The 19,152-nt window shown below is 43.3% G+C and overlaps 1 protein-coding gene across 1 annotated transcript in view; it reads left to right on the forward strand.

Moving 5' to 3' along the window:
- The window catches only part of GTF2F2 (general transcription factor IIF subunit 2), a 59,223-nt gene extending 44,878 nt beyond the window's left edge, over nucleotides 1–14,345 (forward strand). Inside the window, exons 7-9 of the mRNA XM_032227006.1 lie at nucleotides 6,412–6,511; nucleotides 7,608–7,751; nucleotides 14,002–14,345. Of these exons, the coding sequence (XP_032082897.1) occupies nucleotides 6,412–6,511; nucleotides 7,608–7,751; nucleotides 14,002–14,121 (364 nt within the window). The 3' untranslated portion in view covers nucleotides 14,122–14,345. The remainder of the gene's footprint in view (nucleotides 1–6,411; nucleotides 6,512–7,607; nucleotides 7,752–14,001) is intronic.
- The last annotated feature ends 4,807 nt before the right edge of the window (nucleotides 14,346–19,152 follow it).

Raw genomic sequence — 19,152 nt, forward strand, 5'->3', positions numbered from 1 at the left:
CTACGGCCTATAAGATCTCATAGGTTAGGCCTCCTCCGCATCCCATCGGCCAGCCAATGTCGGCTGGCAACCACAAGGAGGAGGGCCTTCTCAGTAGCGGCCCCGACCCTTTGGAACGAGCTCCCCGTAGAGATTCGTACCCTCTCCACCGTCCAGGCCTTCCGCACAGCCTTGAAGAACTGGCTCGCCCGTCAGGCCTGGGGATAAGGACCATTACCCCCGCCCGAATGTTGTATGCATGTTGTGTATCATTTTTATTATGTGTTGTTGTCTTAGTACTGTATTGTATTGTATTCCCCTCTCCCTGGTTTCTGTGAGCCGCCCTGAGTCCCCTCAGGGAAAAGGGCGGCCTACAAATAAAATCAATTCAAAATCAATTCAATTCAATTCAATTCCCTCCCTTCCTTCTCTCCTTCCCTCCCTTCCTTCTCTCCCTCCTTCCCTTCCTCTCTTCCTCCCTCCCTCTCTTCCTCCCTCCCTCCCTCTCTTCCTCATTCCCTCCCTCCTTCCTCCCTCTCTCCTTCCTTCCCTCCCTTCCTTCTCTCCTTCCCTCCCTTCCTTCTCTCCCTCCTTCCCTTCCTCTCTCACTCCTTCCCTCCCTCTCTCCTTCCTTCCCTCTCTTCCTTCTCTCCTTCCCTTCCTCTCTCACTCCTTCCCTCCCTCTCTCCTTCCTTCCCTCTCTTCCTTTTCTCCTTCCCTTCCTCTCTCACTCCTTCCCTCCCTCTCTCCTTCCTTCCCTCCCTTCCTTCTCTCCTTCCCATCCTCTCTCACTCCTTCCCTCCTTCTCTTCCTCATTCCGGACTAGGAACCTGGCAGCTCTTCCCCTCTCCTATTGTGGGGGGTTTAGGGGCAACCCCGCCCAGTCCTGGGAAAACGTAACGTCTTCCTGTGTAAACCCTGTGTAGTGACTGTGCCCGGGGTCTGCGGTTGAGAATCAATGGGCGTGGAGACCCTCTGTGGACCGGCAGCTTCTTCATGCCATGGAGAGAGAGGCAGACCGAGCAGATGGCTGTGGATTGGACTGGATGGGGAGGGGGGAGAGTTTGCAGGGAGGGGGAGGGGGCTTGAATTAGGCTTCATGCCTGAATTTTCAGCTTTCCATCCCAGCAGCATGATTGTCCCTGTGGGAGATCAAACCCTTTGAAGACCCTGTTAACAATACAGGATTAACCCCTTTGGCACTTTTCCTCCTGCTGTTCTGCTCTCCCAAAAACCTCCTTTATTTCCCCCAACGGGAGACACAGAAAACCAATTTTAAGACTATAAAGGAGAATATTTGTAGCTCGGGGTTGAAAAATGAGGGGTCCTTGGTGCTTTCTGGGCTGGGTGAGGTTTTTTGCAGACGTTTCATTACCGAACTAGGTAACATCATCAGTGCTAAGAGGAGGAAGAGGAAGACTGGGGTCCTTGGTGCCCTCTGAGCTTGCTGGCTCTCTTGCAGTCATTTCGTTACCCAACTAGGTAACATCATCAGTGCTACAAGGGAGTGGAGTTTGTGGAGAGGAGGAGGACAATTGTGAGATCCTTGGTGCTCTCTGAGCTCGGTTGTTTTCTTCCAGACATTCATTCATTACCCAACTAGGTATCAGTGCTAAGAGGAGGAGGAGGAGGAGGAGGAGGAAAAAAAACTGGAGACTCCTTGGTGCTCTCTGAGCTTTCTGGTTTTCTTGCAATAGCAATAGCAATAGCAGTTGGACTTATATACAGCTTCCTAGGGCTTTCAGCCCTCTCTAAGCGGTTTACAGAGTCAGCATATCGCCCCCACAGTCTGGGTCCTCATTTCACCCACCTCGGAAGGATGGAAGGCTGAGTCAACCTTGAGCCGGTGAGATTTGAACTGCCGAACTAGCAGTCAGCTGAAGTGGCCTGCAGTACCGCACTCTACCCACTGCGCCACCTCGGCTCCTCCTCCTCCTTGCAGACGTTTCATTACCCAACCAGGTAACATTATCAGTGCTCGAAGGTGGCAGGGCTGGCTCCATTCTTCTAAAGCTAGCTTGGACAAGAAGCCCAATCGGTACCACAAATTTTTGCCATCCTGTTTCCCCTCGTTTGGCCAAGTAGGTATTTCTCAACAATAGCCTTGCAAGAGCTTGGAAGGGTTAAATGCTGTGAGATTTGTAGCCTCTTCATTAAAAGCTGTCATCTTCTTTCTGTAGCCGATGCAACAGTTTTATCCCCACGCCTCTATTTTTACATCCGCTAATATCAATATATAATCTTATTTTTTTTTCCTCCTCCCCCCCTTTCTTTTTTTTTTGAGAGACGCTGTTGTTAATTCCCAGTATAAAATTAGGTGTTCTTCGAAGTTTTTCAGGAGGGGGGGGCTTAATTGAATTTTCCCCCCCCTTTCCCTGTCGACAAGTGCCACCCCTCCCTCCTCAAACACACTCCTGGCATTGTTCAATCCCATTGCAGCTTGAATGCATCACGCCTAGAACTCAGCCGCGGGAACAGATGCCTGTTATCCTTTATCATAAAAGTCAGGGAAAAATAGGAGCCGTTTAATGACTCACTGCTCAATCTGGACGGTGAGCTTCGGAGGTATAAAGGATATCGTGGCTTTTGAAGCATTTTTTGCTTTCTGAGATCCTAAAACCCTTTTTTATATATACATATACATATACATATACATATACATATACATATACATATACATATACATATACATATACATATACATATACATATACATATATATATATATATATATATATATATATATATTCCCGGAGGGAGAAATATTCCTGATTTTATCCACCGAGAAGGTCTTCAGGGGATCTCCTTAGGAGATAATAACAGATGGAAACCACTTGTGAACTTTATACTCGAAGGGGAAAAGAATGAAATTAGCTTGTTGATGAGAAAGTTCGGCCGTTCGGTGGTTCAAATCCCTAGCACCGCATAACGGAGTGAGCTCCCATTACTTCTCCCAGCTTCTGCCAACCTAGCAGGTAAAAAATGCAAGTAGAAAAATAGGAACCACCTTTGGGGGGAAGGGAACAGCGTTGCATGTGCCTTCGGCGTTGAGTCATGCTGGCCACATGAACAAGGAGACGTCTTCGGAGAGCGCTGGCTCTTTGGCTTTGAAACGGAGATGATCAGCGCCCCCTAGAGTCAGGAATGAGTAGCACATATGTGCAGTAATTTACCTAATTATTAGATTGATAGATCTTTATAGAAATGGCTTGTTGAAAGTTGTGGTTTGATGTTAACGCCTTAATGCGACAGAGAAGGAAATCATTTCTTTCTTTTCCTTTCTCCTTTTCTTATTCTTCCTCGCTTCTCTTCTTCCTCCCCACCTTTCTCCTGTTTGTTTTTGTATTTTGCATCTTATTTCATCTTGTAACTGAATCAAAATGATAAACTAGGAGATAATGGCAGGCCTTTCGGCTTTCGTTGGTCCAGGTGGTCCTCTACGTATGACCGAAATAGATCCCCAAATTTCTGTGGTCGAGCGAGACATTGGCTCAGTTGAGTTTTGCCCCATTTTATGGCCTTCCTTGCCACCGCCGTTAAGTGAATCACGACAGTTGATAAGTTAGTAACCCCCGGTTGTTCAGTGAATCTGGCTCAATCTGGTCGCAAAAGGAGATCACGTGTGACCCCCTCTGGGAAACCGCAACGGTCAAAAGTATGAATCAGGTGCACCTGAGCTGCAAAGGTCGTAACTGTGGAAAAACGTTATAGTTTTTCAGTGCCGTTGTAACTCTGAACGGTCACTAAACTGTTGTAGGCCAAGAACGGCCTGTTTTAAATAAAGGGAAACAAAATGCGAGCGGTCACACCCTTTTCCCCCATTGTTTTTAACCCCAATAACACACCTGACCTCAAGTAGTTTGAGATCTCAGATCTGTGCAAACTTTCTGTGGAACCACCAAAATTTTCTCACAGGCCACCAGTGGTGCCCGGACCACCAGTTGGTGAGCGTTGTTACAGAAGGTGTCCAAAACCCATGAAGTTTGGGTTTTTTTTCATTTGAACCATATTGCTGGCCCACAATCAAACCTTCCAGCCATTTTCTCGGTGTCTGGATAAAAAGCCGGAGCCGTCATTTGAAAAAGGCAGAGGAGGCAGCGGAGAAAAGCTAATTCTCCTTTTGAAAACTGAGTCATTTTCCCAAGAAGGTTCCGTCCTTCTTCTCGCAGTTCGGAAAGCGCCCGATTCTTCCTCTTGGCAGTTTCTGAGATGCCTTTCGTGTTCCATCTACTGCGGCACACAATAACGGCACCTCCAAAAACAAGAACAAAAGATTCTTTTGCATCTTTAGTCCTGTTCGTGTTTGTTTTCTGCACAGAAACTGGGACTTCCTTTTTTTTTTCCTTTTCAGGACTAACTTTTCAGAACCAAGTTTGTTGGGACTCACGTATGGCTGGTTCGACAGCATTACGCCGAATAAATGTGGGACAGTTTTCTTGCGTCACCATTCCCGCGGGCAACACGTGTCCACACGCATGTGTGCATGTGCCTGCCCCTCCCCCCAAAACCACCCTCCTTCTCCCCCTTCCTCCACTCCAAGCCAGAAAGGTTGGGGAACTCTGATCTCTCAACCCGGAGGAGGGCCTTCTCTGTGGCTGCTCCGGCCCTCTGGAACGAGCTCCCCGTGGAGATTCGGATCCTCACCACCCTCCAGGCTTTCCGCAAAGCCCTTAAAACCTGGCTGTTCCGACAGGCCTGGGGCTGATGAGTTCCCGTCCCCGCTCGAATGGTGTGCCTGTTGAGTTGTTTTTAAAATTGTGGTATTGTTTGTCTATGTCTTTTTTTCCCCTATTTGTATCCCCTATCCCCCCCCCCCCCCGACTTGGGTTGTGAGCCGCCCTGAGTCCCTTCTGGGAAAAGGGCGGCATAGAAATATAATAAATTCAATTCGATTCAATCTAGTGGGTTAGAAAGTTATAGCTTTACTTCGGCACGATTCTGTCTGTTGGGCGTGAGTGAATAAAGGATTGGGCTTGATTGGACCTCAATGCTTCCTCTCTTGGTGTGGGCCCGATAGGCTAAGGGAAATGACAGACCCCAGATCATGCAGCTGACCTTTCACCTAAGGCAGAACTAGAACTCACCATTGCCCAGTTTCCTAGTCAGATGCCAAAAGAAGTTCTTCATCCTCTTTTTTTTTTTTTTTTGCCATTGTTATTAATAATGTGAGCATGGAGCAGTTCACCGTCGCACTGTTGATGCAATTTCCATTGCAACTTCTGTCTTTCAAGAGTGTGTCTACAAGAAGCGAAATGTCTTCGGCTCTGAAGAAGCTTCTTGGATGAGAAGCGAAAGATCTTGAAGGAAAAATCAGGAAAGTCCAGTTGCCTTTTGGAAAAAGCACCGTTGGGAAAGATCACGCTAAAATATTCTAGGGGAGAGCTTGCAGTCCCAAAGATTTCTCTCTTCCACAGGTTGATGGCACCAGAGGAATCTTAGGGTTTCTTAACATTTTTCATGCTGTAAAGCATTGGTTCCCAAACTTGGCAACTTCACATAGTTATTCTTTTTCTTTGCCATTCTTATATTATTATTCCATTTAAAAGGATATAAGGTATAATTTGGAATGTATTGTTTACCATCCTTCACACCTGCTAGGACACCACCTTATTTTCTCTTTCTTTTCTTTTCTCCCCCCCTTCCTTCTCTACCTACTTCCTTCCTCCTCTCCTTCCCCTTCTTCCTTCCCTTACCTCTCCCCTACTCCTACCCTCTTTCTTCTCCTTCCTACCCGCTCTCCTTCTCTTTTTCTCTCTTCCTCCCTCCTCTCCTTCTCTTTCTCTCCCTTCCACCCATCTCTCCTTACTTCTTTCTTCTTCCCCTACCTCTCCTCCACATTTCTTCTTCCTCTCCTACTATCTCTCCTTCTCTCTCTCTCTCTCTCTCTTCCACCCTCCACTTCTTTCCTTTCCTTCGTCCCTCCATTCCCTACTTCCTTCCTCCCCTCCTCTCCTTCCTTCTTCTTCCCTTCCTTTCTTTTTCTATTGTTATAGGTGTCTCTTTCAAATCCAATTCTCCAGAGCTGGCTGGAGAATTCTGGGAGTTGAAGTCCACAAGTCTTAAAGTTGCCAAGTTTGGGAACCACTTGCTGTAAAGTGACAATTGCTTTGTTCTCAAAGATGCCCGAAAGAGAGATTTTACGGGGGCCTGTGTGTATGTCACACGTTTCTCTGCTGCTTCCGCTGAGTTGTTTACCTGTAAGAAATCAATTTTCCCATCTAACGGTAATAACTGTGTAAGGTTTATTTCATGGCGCCTTCCTCCTCCTCCTCCGAAAAAGGCCTCCGAGGCCTCATCCGAAAAGTTATGTTATTACCCTTGACGGATTTGCTCTTTGATCTGCATTGTTTTTTTAAGACAATCAGGGCGATGCGTGGAAGGAGGCCCCCTTCTTCGTGTCTTCTCTGATGATTTTGCCCTTTCTTCCTTCAGGCTGCAGATAGAAGAATCCTCCAAGCCCGTCAGCTGGACCATGCAGCTGGACAAGGCCGTCACCACCAATTACAAACCCGTCTCTAATCATCAGTACAACGTGAGTTGCTTCTAGCCTTTTCCCTTCTGCTCCTTCGACTGACGCTCAGTGGAATAGAATAGAAATGAGATGATGGATAGAATGGAATAGATTAGAATAGGGAATGGAATGGAATAGAATAGAATAAGGAAGGGAATAGATTAGAATAGGGAATGGAATGGAATGAGATGGAATAGAATAGGGAATGGAATGGAGTAGAATATGGAATGGAATATGGAATGGAATGGAATGGAATAGATTAGAATAGGGAATGGAATGGAATAGAATAGAATAAGGAAGGGAATAGATTAGAATAGGGAATGGAATGGAATGAGATGGAATAGAATAGGGAATGGAATGGAGTAGAATAGAATAGAATAGAATATGGAATGGAATGGAGTAGAATAGAATAGAATAATAGAATAATAGAATAGAATAGAATATGGAATGGAATGGAGTAGAATAGAATAGAATAGAATAGAAAATGGAATGGAGTAGAATAGAATAGAATAGAATAGAGAATGGAATGGAGTAGAATAGAATAGAATAGAATAGAATAGAATAGAATAGAATAGAATAGAATAGAATAGAGAATGGAATGGAGTAGAATAGAATAGAATAGAATATGGAATGGAGTAGAATAGAATAGAATAGAGAATGGAATGGAGTAGAATAGAATAGAATAGAATAGAATATGGAAAGGAGAATAGAATAGAATATGGAATGGAATGGAGTAGAATAGAATAGAATATGGAATGGAATGGAGTAGAATAGAATAGAATAGAATATGGAATGGAATAGAATAGAATAGGGAATTTCTTTCCATTTAGTCTTTCCTTAAACTTTACAACCTGTTCTCTAGCCATTTGTACCACTCATTTCATACCACATAATATATGGTTATCTATCTATCTATCTATCTATCTATCTATCTATCTATCTATCTATCTATCTATCTATCTATCTATCTATCTATCTACTATCTATCTATCTATCTATCTATCTATCTATCTATTTATCTATCTATCTCTATCTCTTCTTGTTGCGTTTAAACAATGTTCCCGAACTAGCTTGAAAATGTGTATCTTTTTCCTTCTTCTGTTATTTTAATCAATAGATTGAGTATGACAAGAAGAAAAAAGAAGATGGAAAGAGAGCCCGCGCTGAAAAGCAGCAAGTGCTGGACATGCTATTTTCTGCTTTTGAGAAACACCAGTATTACAACATCAAAGACTTGGTGGATATAACCAAACAGCCAGTGGTAAGTCAGTGCTAAAAAAAAACAAACCATGAGCTGAAACCACAAATAGCTTTATTGGGTGCCATCCCAGAAAACATAAATGAAAAATATCACAGTTTACCAAAGTATAAACCGACAGCTGCAAGAACAAATTATGTTCCGTGTTGGAAAAGAGGAATCATAGAATTGCATAGAAACCTAGGGCTGGAAGGGGCCTCGGAGGTCATCTAGTCCAACCCCCCTGCCTAAGGCAGGAAACTTTACTCCATCCCGGGTCAAATGAATGTCCAATCTTTTTCTTGAAAACCTTCAGTGATGGAGGCACCCACAACTTATGGCTGTTCCACTGATTGTTCTAGCTGTCCAGAATCGTCTCCTCAGTTCTAAGTTGCTTCTCTCCTTCTTAAAGCTGGACAGATATTTTTAAAACGTTCAGTTTTAATTTGAAAAGAGATTCAACCTGGAAATAAGGAGGAATTTCCTGACCGTGAGAACAATCAACCCTTGGAACAGAAGTTGCCTTCGGAAGTTGTGGGAGCTTCATCCCTGGAGGCTTTCAAGAAGAGGCTGGACTGCCATCTGTCAGAAACGGTGTAGGGTCTCCTGCTCGGGTGGGGGGTTAGACTAGATGACCTCCAAGGTCCCTTCCAACTCTGTTAACCTGTTATTTTGTCAAGAAAAGTAACTTCAAACGAGAGTCACATTCTGTAAAATCTCCTTGCAGTCCAGGGGATTCTCAACGAAATTATGTTCCGTGTTGGAAAAGAGGAATCATAGAATTGCATAGAAACCTAGGGCTGGAAGGGGCCTCAGAGGTCATCTAGTCCAACCCCCCTGCCTCCTCCAGCACCCTAATTCGAAAACATCCCTAGATGATGTCACATTGTCATCATGGGAAAGTTCATCGCCACAACTTAACAGCTGACAAAAGAAATCCGTAGAGCGGGTTCCTTCTACAAATTCCTTCCAGTGGCATCGGCTTAGTTACACCTCAGTTACACCGTGTATTTTGCATCCGTCCCCTGGAAGGAGTATCTGTTTAGGAATCCGTTGCTATCTATTGAAAGTTTTCTCCCGCAGCTGCGAGCCGTTGCTCTGGAGAAGTCAAAAACCACCGATACTTATTTTAGTTCTAGACACCGAAAACAGCGTCTCCCGGCCTCAAAACTCCTTCACCTCCTACAAAGGGAGACGCTACTAATTGCTTTGTTCCTCCATGGCAGATGTTGGGTTTTGCTCCTCTCCATAGGAAGGCAAGGAGAGAGGAGCAGGTGTGGGAGGGATTTGACTGGATAGCCGGTTTTAATGGATTTAATTTTTAATGGATAAAGAAACAGAAAGTTAATTTCGAAGGATGGACAGAGAGAAAGATTAAGAAAGGCTGCCGCATCTCAAGTTCTCCCATTTTCCCACCTGTCTCCCTTTGGAAGGAGACAAGCCGTCCCTTGTGCTTCGGAAACTTTACACCTTGTGTAAGACGCGTAGTAAGACACAAGGAACTGTGTTGACAAGGGGATGAAAATTTGGTGAAGCAGATTTTGTCCCATTTTTTTGTTCCTTTCTTGCCACATTTGTTAAGTGAATCCCCGACGTTGTGAAGTTAGCCACCTGGTCGTTAAGTGGAACCCAACTTTCCCCCTGGACTTCGCTGATCAAAAAGTCGCACGAGGGAATCGTGTAACTCTGGGACTTGATTGTTCCTCCATGAGTTTGTCTAGTCTGGCTCTGCCATCCCATGTGAGACCATTCATCTTCCTCTTTCCATGCTCTCCTGCCTTCATCATCCGTGGCCTTTGAGACCATGGATGATGATTCCTCACTTCTCCTTCTCCTCTTTCTCCTTCTCTTTCTCCTTCCTCCCTTCTCCTCCTCCTCCCCCTTCTCCTCCTCTTCCTCCTCTCTTCCTCCTCTTCTTTCTCCTTCTCTTTCTCCTTCCTCCCTTCTCTTCCTCCTCTTCTTTCTCCTCCTCTTTTCCTTCCTCCCTTCTCTTCCTCCTTCTCCTCCTTTCTTCCTGCTTCTCCTTCTCCCCTTCTCCTTCTCTTCCTCCCTTCTCCTTCTCCTCTCCTTCTCCTCCTCTTCTTCTTTTAACTTCTTTTTCTTTCCTCCCTTCTCCTTCCCCTCTTTTTCCTTCCTCCTCCTCCCTCCTCCTCCTTCTTCCTCCCTCCTCCTCCTCTTCCTCTTCCTCCTCATTTTCCCAAAAGTGCAGGTGATATTCATTTTTTTTTTCTAAATCAACCGAGTGTTGATCCATTAGTTGTGACAGGGGCATAAATCTAAGCAAGTGATAAATACAGGTCTATTTATTAAGTATATGTTTTACTCTAAACACACAGTGGCAGCTCCAACGTCTTTAAATTGGGAGGTGCCTCCTCTGGAAAGTACATTTCCTTCTAAGTGTATTTTTTTCCTGCCTGGTGAGGCCAGGCAATTGAAATGTCCTTTAATTAATCAGTTCCTCTTAATTACTGGTTTCATCCCATTGTTTCTGTCTTTCCTTTCTTTGATACCAACAAAACCCTGTTTGACTACAGAGGAAAATAGAAGTAGAGGAGAAGCCAGCCATTAGAGGGGGGAGGGGGGGGAGAGAAGACAGAGAAAGACAAGAGACATACACAAAGAGAAAGATACAAGGAGGGAGGAGAGAGAAAGAAGGAGGAGAGAAGAGAGGAGAAGAGAGACATAGAAAAACACAGAAAGAGAGAGAGAGAGAAAGAGGGGGGAAGGAGGGAGGAGAGAGAAAGAGAGAGGAGAAGAGAAAGAGAGGAGAAGGAGAGGAAGAGGAGAGAAGAGAGAGAGAGAGGAGGAGAAAGAGAGACAGAAAGACACAGAAAGAGGGGAAAAGAAAAAGGAAGAGAAAAAGAGGGAAGGAGGGAGGGAGAGAGAGAAGAGAGAGAGAGAGAAGGAAAGAGAGGAGAAGGAGGAGGGAGGGAGAGAGAAAGAGAGGGAGAGAGAGGAGAGAAGGAGGAGAGAGAGAGAGAGAGAGACTAGACACAGAAAGAGAGAGAGAAAGGGGAAGGAGGGAGAGAGAGAGAGAAGAGAGAGAAAGAGAGGAGAAGGAGAGAGAGAGAAGAGAGAGAAGAGAAAGAGAGAAGAGAAAGAGAGGAGAAGGACATATGAGAACCAATAATTCCCAGCCCTGCTGACATTCGAATGAGAGAGTTGGAAGAGACCTTGGAGGTCTTCTGGCCCAACCCTCCACTCAAGCAGGAGAGCCTGGGCCATTCTGGCTGTCCAGTTTCTTCTTTAAAACCTTATTTGCCTTCTTTAAAAAACTTTAACAAAAGAGATGCTTTAATGATTTATTCGTATGGACCTTCCTGCATTATAGTGGTAGGGGAAGATAATAGACTGATAGAAACACAGGAAGGGGCTTGGAGGTCTTCTAGTCCTACCCGTTATTCCATCAGGGGCAAATGATTGCACAAATGTCCAGCCTCTTCTTAAAAACCTCCAGTGATGGAGCACCCACGACTTCTGGTGGCAAGCGGTTCCACTGGTTAATTGTTCCCATTTGTCAGGGAAATTCTCCTTAATTCCAGGTTCCTTCTCTCCTTGCTTAGTTCCCCCCATTCTTTCCATCCATTCTTGCTTTGGGGACTAAGCTGACCTTGTGGCAGATCCCCAAATACCGGAAGGCTGTTCTCATGCCCCCCCGTGCTTCTTTTTTTCATCCAACTGGACGTACCGAGGACTACCCAGCTGTGTGAAGTTTTCTTTGAGTAGGATGGTCTCGCTATCCCCTACCCCAGTTTGGCCTTCAGTCAGAACAAGCCCCAAACAGACATTCAGAGCTGGGAAAAAGAACAAGGATGCCCAGACAGGTACAGGTTAAAAGAGTTGGAAGGGACCTTGGAGGTCCTCTAGTCCAACCCCCCCTGCCCAAGCAGGAGAGCCTACACCATTTCTGACAGAGGGCAGTCCAGTCTCTTCTTGAGATCCTCCAGGGATGAAGCCCACAACTTCCAAAGGCAACTTCTGTTTCTTTGGTTGATGGTTCTCACTGTCAGAAAATGTCTACTTATTTCCAGGTTGAATCTCTCCTTGGCCAGTTTCCATCCATTATTCCTTGTCTGGCCTTCAGGTGCCTTGGGAAATAGTTTGACCCCTTCTTCTCTGGAGCAGCCCCTCAAATATTGGAAGGCTGCTATCATGTCATCCCTATTTTCACTACCCTCGACTAGAACATACCCAGTTCTTGCAACCATTCTTCGTGTGTTTAGCTTCCAGTCCCCTCATCCTCTTTGTTGCTTCTCTGCCCTCTTTCTAGAGTCTCCACATCTTTTTTATTGTTCTAGTGACCAAAATTGGATGCAGGATTCCAGGTGTGGCCTTACTAAGGCTTTATAGAGTAATATTACTGCCTCCCTTGATCTTGATTGTTCGGTTTCTCCTTTGAGAAGATTCTTTTCTTGGTCACCAAAAATTTTATTTTGGACTCATGTGGTCAATTGCTGCCCCTCGTGGGGGTTGTTGCGATACTGTGTGAGCAAATTTGGAGATTGCATCTACCGCCGTTTGTCCTTTAACTGCTTTGTTCAAATTGTTAAGAGAAAAATACTTTAAATATTTGGAGAGCTGAGACACGCAGAGCTCACACATCTGAAGTGTTTGCTGCATTGAATCTGCAACTGTTCTGTAAACGGGCAGAGGAAATGCTTACCATGAAGATCCTGCTGGCTTCGATGAAGCCAGATGTTATAGAGATTATATCTGGCTTTATCATCATATCATCATCATCATCATCATCATCATCATCATCATCATCATCATTTTAGCTCCATTGCAGGCCGGATGAAAGCCTCTGGCTTAACAGAAAGAATTATCATTATTTTTTAGAAAAATATAGCTAGTTCATTAAAAGTTGTGCTAACATGTTGACGACTTTATTTTATTTTTTTAAAAATTAAGAGATGTCTCAATTTTAAATTGAAAAGAGATTCAACCTAAGGTAGACTTTTTTTTTGACAGTGAGAACAATCAACAAATTGCATTCAAAAGTTGTTGAAGGCAACTTCAAAACTCTGTTATTCCGTAATTTCTATTGCAGTAAATAGCAATATATAGAAAACAGAATCATAACAGACCTTGGAGGTCTTCTAGTCCAACCCCAGGCAGGAAGCCCTATATCATTTCAGACAAACGGCTCTCCAATCTCTTCTTAAAAACTTCCAATGTTGGAGCATTCAAAACATCTGGAGGCAACTTCTGTTCCACTGGTTAATTGTTCTAATTGTCAGGAAATTTCTCCTCAGTTCTAAGTTGCTTCTCTCCTTGATTAGTTTCCACCCATTGCTTCTTCTCCCACCCTCAGGTGCTTTGGAGAATAGTTTGACTCCCTCTTCTTTGTGGCAGCCCCTGAGATGTTTGTTTATGTATATGTATATGTGTGTGTGTATATATATATATATATATATGTATGTATATGTGTGTGTGTCTATACATACATACATACATACATATACATATACATATACATATACATATACATCATACATCATATACATATACATATACATATACATATATACATACTACATACATACATACAACATACATACATACATACTATACATACATATATATATATATTATATATATATGTTGCATTTGTGCTGATAAATAAATAAAGGGAGACTAGTATAGATCTATTTCAAGCTATTTAGCTCTCATCAGCTAGCCATACCCTTACTGGGATTCGAACCTGGGCTGTATTACATATTAGGCAGATGGTTAACCATTAAGCCACAGGCTCTCTTCCTTTATCAGCTAGGCCAGGGAAATAGGTATGTATTATGTCACAACCCCATATGGGTTTGTGGTTGTGACACAATACATACATACATACATACATACATAGATTGATAGATAGAGAGATAGAGATAGAGATATATTCCACACCAACCACCTGTAACAGTTTGATACCCTGTCATCTGAATTATGGGTGATTTGGGTGAAGCTTATATCCTGTTGATAATTAATAACAAGTGTGATGTTGATAATGAAGTATGATGAGCTGCTGAGCTCACCAGCTTCAATACGGGTATAGAAAACCACTTTTCTCAACTTCCTTTCCCCCCCACCAAACCCCCCCACTTTAATTCAGAGGGCAAAGGAGAAAAGTGAATTAACCTGCACCTTCGACTTGGTGTAAATGTCCGTCTTTGAAGGGAGACGGTCTTTGGTCTGGAATAGGGGACTGGTTGAATTCAACATAACGTACACCCCGTGTTCATAACCTTGTTTAATCACAATCTCTCTTGCTTTCTTTCAGATCTATTTAAAGGAAATTTTGAGAGAAATTGGCATCTACAATTTTAAGGGGCCGCACAAAAGTACTTGGGAGCTGAAGCCGGAATACAGGCATTATCAAAACGAAGATAAAAGCGATTAGGAGTCGGGACTCAACTTTGAAAGCAGGAAAAAACAAAAAACCCTTCACCATTAAAAGAGTAAGCTTTTCTAATCAACCCTGTCTTCATGGCTTTTAAAAGGTTTTTTTCTGGAATGCTACCTAATTTTTTTGTGTGGTATGTTTATTGCATACAAATTATTTATAGAATAAACTTGTATTTGGGTTTTTAACATATGGCCTTTTCTTGTAACTTCTTGCATTTTGTAAAAAAATATATAATCATGTTGATAAATCGAGTAGAAGTTTTATTTCATCCCGGGCTGAATTTAATCCTATTACAACCAGCCTCTTGAGTCAGCCCATGTATTGAACAATAGAGAAATCTGATAATACTTTAAAGACGAATGAATACATTTATTCTACAAATTGTTTGCCTTTAGGGTTATACTTGTGTTTTTGGTTGCAAATGACACAGCTACACCTTTGAAAACTATTTCCCAAGAAGGTATCATGGGATGGGGGAAGAGCCTTTCTGTTGCAGATGGGTCTGCCTGAAGGAGGTATGTCTTTGTTATGTAGAGTAGACTGGCCCCGAGGCCTTTTAATGGCCCATTGACAAAGGTGGGGGCGGAATGAGTTTCTGCCTGCCTTTGGGGGGGAAATATTCTGCCCTTTTAATATTTCCTAAAATATCTCATTTTCTAGGAGAGAACTGGGTGCTAATTTCCTGCAGTCTCAAGTAGGAACCTTCTCAACCCTGGCCTGGCTAAAGGACATACATGTAGGGAGATTTCTCCACAATCTTCCCTTTCGGCTTGAGACAGAAAAGAGTTTGAGAAGAAAGATAGAAACCTGAGTGCCAAAGCCAGCTAAAGAAAAGAGAGGGGGAAAAAAAATCTCTTTTCCAGATCCTTGATTAAATCAGCAAGAAGCTAGATTAAAAACTCCAGAGCAGCGGGGCGAATTTCACAACTCCTTACAAAACAGGAACATAGCTGGAAAACACACAAGACCACACTTTTATTGCAGCAGATGTATTGTCTCTCACACAGCAATCTTAATTGTCTCCAGATAGGTTCATCAGGCAATTGTGTGTTTGTTGTGTTACTGGGAATCTCCCCCCCTCCCTCTATTAGAACAGTGCAGTTTGCGTAGTTTTTTCCTGTGTATTTATCATTCGAGAGCTTCCACAAGCAGCTGTGATTTAAACAACTGGTTTTTTTATGTTTTGCACGGAGCGTTCAAGTCCGTAGGTAATTTTTAAGCCAACTGGTTTTTCTTAAAAAAAAAAAGTTTGATTCTATGACTTAAGAAAATGTTGTGTTAAAAGAGGGATATTTGTCTAGCCACAGACCTCGGGAGCCCCAAGTTGGTACAATAAAATTGGTTTCGCCTTTTGCTCTTCAGAAAAAGGGTGGCAAGCTGTGGGATGCCACCCCTCTTGGATATGCTGGGCTTAAGGCAAAGGCAAAAAGAGATGAGGATTACCATGAAACCAGATTGAGACTTGAGGCCTGCAGCCTTACAGATAAGAGAGATTTCTTGATGGCAGTCTTTCTATGGCGACCCTTGGAAGGAAGCTATTGAAATCAAATCTCCTATTATGAGTAAATCTGCATCACACAGCAACACTTAAAACACAAAACCCAGTGGCTTTGTCTCCAGCTCTTCCCCAAGATCTAATAAAACCAAGATTAACATTGACATCTGTAGCTTTGAGATGCAGATAAAGTGGCTGGGTGACATGGCACTTACAATGGGGCGAGCTACAAATAATTGATCGGAATTGCACCTACCTCTTTAGTGTAACTATATTGGAGGATCAGCAAAGGGAGTTATGACCCAGAAGTCTCTGTCTCTTCTATTGGTGGTAGGATTGTAGTAAGGCTATCTCTTCTCTTGGCAACAGGGTTATAGTAACACTATCTTTCTTGTATTGGTGGTAGGGTTGTAAGTAACGCTATGTTTTCTATTGGCAGTGTTGTCTCTTCTATTGGTGGCAGGGTTGTAGTAACACTCTCTTCTATTGGTGATAGGATTGTAGTAACGCTACCTCTTCTATTGGTGGTAGGGTTACAATTCTCTATTGGTGGTAGGGTTGTAGTAATGCCATCTCATTGGTGATAGGAGTGTAACACAACTTCTATTGGTAGGATTGTAGCAATTATCTCTATTGGTGGCAGGATTGTAGTAACTCTTCTATGGTGGCAGGATTGTAGTAACTTCTTCTATTGGTGGCAGGATTGTAGTAACTCTCTTCTATTGGTGGCAGGATTGTAAACTCTCTTCTATTGGTGGCAGGATTGTAGTAACTCTCTTCTATTAGTGGCAGGATTGTAGTAACTCTCTTCTATTAGTGGCAGGATTGTAGTAACTCTCTTCTATTGGTGGCAGGATTGTAGTAACTCTCTTCTATTGCTGGTAGGGTAGTAGTAACTCTCTTCTATTGGTGGCAGGATTGTAGTAACTCTCTTCTATTAGTGGCAGGATTGTAGTAACTCTCTTCTATTGGTGGCAGGATTGTAGTAACTCTCTTCTATTGCTGGTAGGGTAGTAGTAACTCTCTTCTATTGGTGGCAGGATTGTAGTAACTCTCTTCTATTAGTGGCAGGATTGTAGTAACTCTCTTCTATTGGTGGCAGGATTGTAGTAACTCTCTTCTATTGCTGGTAGGGTAGTAGTAACGTTATTGTCAATAGCACCTGAAATTTCGTTCTCAGCAGCAGGAATAAACTGGGCTAAAGACGCTGCTTTCAATGATGTAAATTTTGGGAGTGATTTCTTACTGAAATATGGAATATCCTTTTACATCCTATCTGGAGGAATTGTTTTCTGTTCTAGTGGCTGAAGGATGTGGAATAGGAGCTTCTGCCCATTTAACTCTCCCCCCCCCCCCCAAATCTGTTCTCAACTCTGCCTTTCAGGGTGAATTCAAACCTGCCCAAAATTCCCCAGGTGGCTTTCAAACACTGATCTTTGCTGCCCGATAAGCCTCCTCCTGCGTCTTTTTGATTTTGTGACATCTTTTAAATTGTGGTAAACCATTTCAGTATTTTTTTTAAATAGAAAAGAAGTACGTGTGTGTGTTAATAAAGAGAAACCTTCTCACAAGGAGTATTTCAAAACTAACATTGGTTAAGTTTATCCGGAATATCGCGTGTGGGATTGGGTAGAAATTTTCAGAAAATGGGATCTCAAGCTGCATTTGTGAAAATCTAGAGATTTGGGGGGGGGAAGCATTTTTTCTTTGCAAAGAAAGTGTGTCAGCTTTGTGTGTTTGTGACTCTAATACTTGACACCCTTATTAGAGCTGAGGTGGTGCAGTGGTTAAATGCAGCACTGCAGGCTACTTCAGCTGACTGCAGTTCGGCAGTTCAAATCTCACCGGCTCAGGGTTGACTCAACCTTCCATCCTTCCGAGGTGGGTGAAATGAGGACCCGGATTGTTGTTGGGGGCAATATAGGCTGACTCTGTAAACCGCTTAGAGAGGGCTGAAAGCCCTATGAAGCGGTATATAAGTCCAACTGCTATTGCTATACTAGTCTACACCATTATTGCATTAAACACAGAAATTATCTATACTGCAGGCAGAAATGGCTTTGAATCATGCAGAAACGTTGTGTGTGTGTGAATACACACACACAGAGTATATCACAGAAGTGAGTACACCCCCTCACATTTTATCAAATTTTAAGTATACCTTGCCAGCAGTTTAGACATTAAACGGCTGTGTGTTGCGTTATTTTGAGGAGACAGCACATTTACAGTTATACAAGCTGCATACTCACTATTTTACATCATAGCCAAGTGTCATTTCTTCAGTGTTGTCACATGAAAAGATATACTTACATATTTACAAAATTGTGAATTGTATATTTACAAAATATTTGTTGGAAGAAATGTCCTTCTGGGTTCAGCTGGGTGCTAACTTCCTACAATGTAATTTCCATAAAAGCGTTTTATAAAACGTGGCAGATTGAAATTGCAAGCGCTTCAACTTTCATCCAAGACGTTCTCCATGAAACACAGCAGGACTGAATTACAATTTACAGGTTACACAACGTAAGATTACATGCCTTTCCTGCCTGAGCAGAGGGTTGGACTAGAAGACCTCCAAGGTCCCTTCCAACTTGTTATTCTAACGTTTTGAAATTTGATCCGGCCTGTTAAAACAACTCAGCTTTTGTACTATATGAATACTTTTAGGCTGGTTCTTCTATCTACGGGAACAGAGACCTTTAAAATTTTTCTTTTGCTGCTCAAGGCCCAGGTACTCGGGAACTGAGAGTCTTCAGAGACATAAAATACTTTTTATCCAGAGGTGCCTTTTTCTTCAAGAGGCCACTGGACTTCCTTGCGTTTTCTTCGAAGACGTTTCGCTTCTCATCCAAGAGGCTTCGTCAGCTCTGACTGGATGGTGGTGGGGAACGGAAGGATTTATATTCCTTGCAGACAGCTGGCCATTTGCAACCTTTCGCAGGGTTATTATTGAGGCCACTTGGAGGTTGCTTCCCTCAAAAAGGATGCAAATGACCGGCTTGTCTACAAGGAATGTAAATCCTTCCATTCTCCACCATCCAAGTCAGTGGCGAAGAAGCTTCTTGGATGAGAAGGGGAACATCCTCAAAAGAAAAATGAAAAAGTCCAGTTGCCTCCTGGGGGGGGGGGGGAAGCACTTTTGAGACAACCAGGGCCTGGAGGACTGAGAATCTCCGAGAAACTTTTATCCAGCTGTTTTAAGTTTTTTGTCTCGGAAACCTTCAAGAAGAAACACACCCAGTCTTGCACACTGAATAGTCCTATTCAAGTTAAGAGTCACACACTCTGGTGAGTCAGTGAAGAGAGTCACACAAGGCCTGGATCTTGATGGAAATAGCCAAAGGCTGTAACTTTGCCCCCCCAATCAATGTGTGACTTTTCTTGAACACTCGGTCTATTTGGGGTGACCACGCTGTGACTTTTTTCCAACAGAAAAACTTGGCTGAGTAAAGCACCGTGGGCCTCCTTCAGAGCACACAGCAGCTCCTCCAGCCCAGCCTCATATATTGGACAAACCCCAAGATAGGAAG

Source organism: Thamnophis elegans, chromosome 11, assembly GCF_009769535.1.
Source record: "Thamnophis elegans isolate rThaEle1 chromosome 11, rThaEle1.pri, whole genome shotgun sequence".
Lineage (NCBI taxonomy): Eukaryota > Metazoa > Chordata > Lepidosauria > Squamata > Colubridae > Thamnophis > Thamnophis elegans.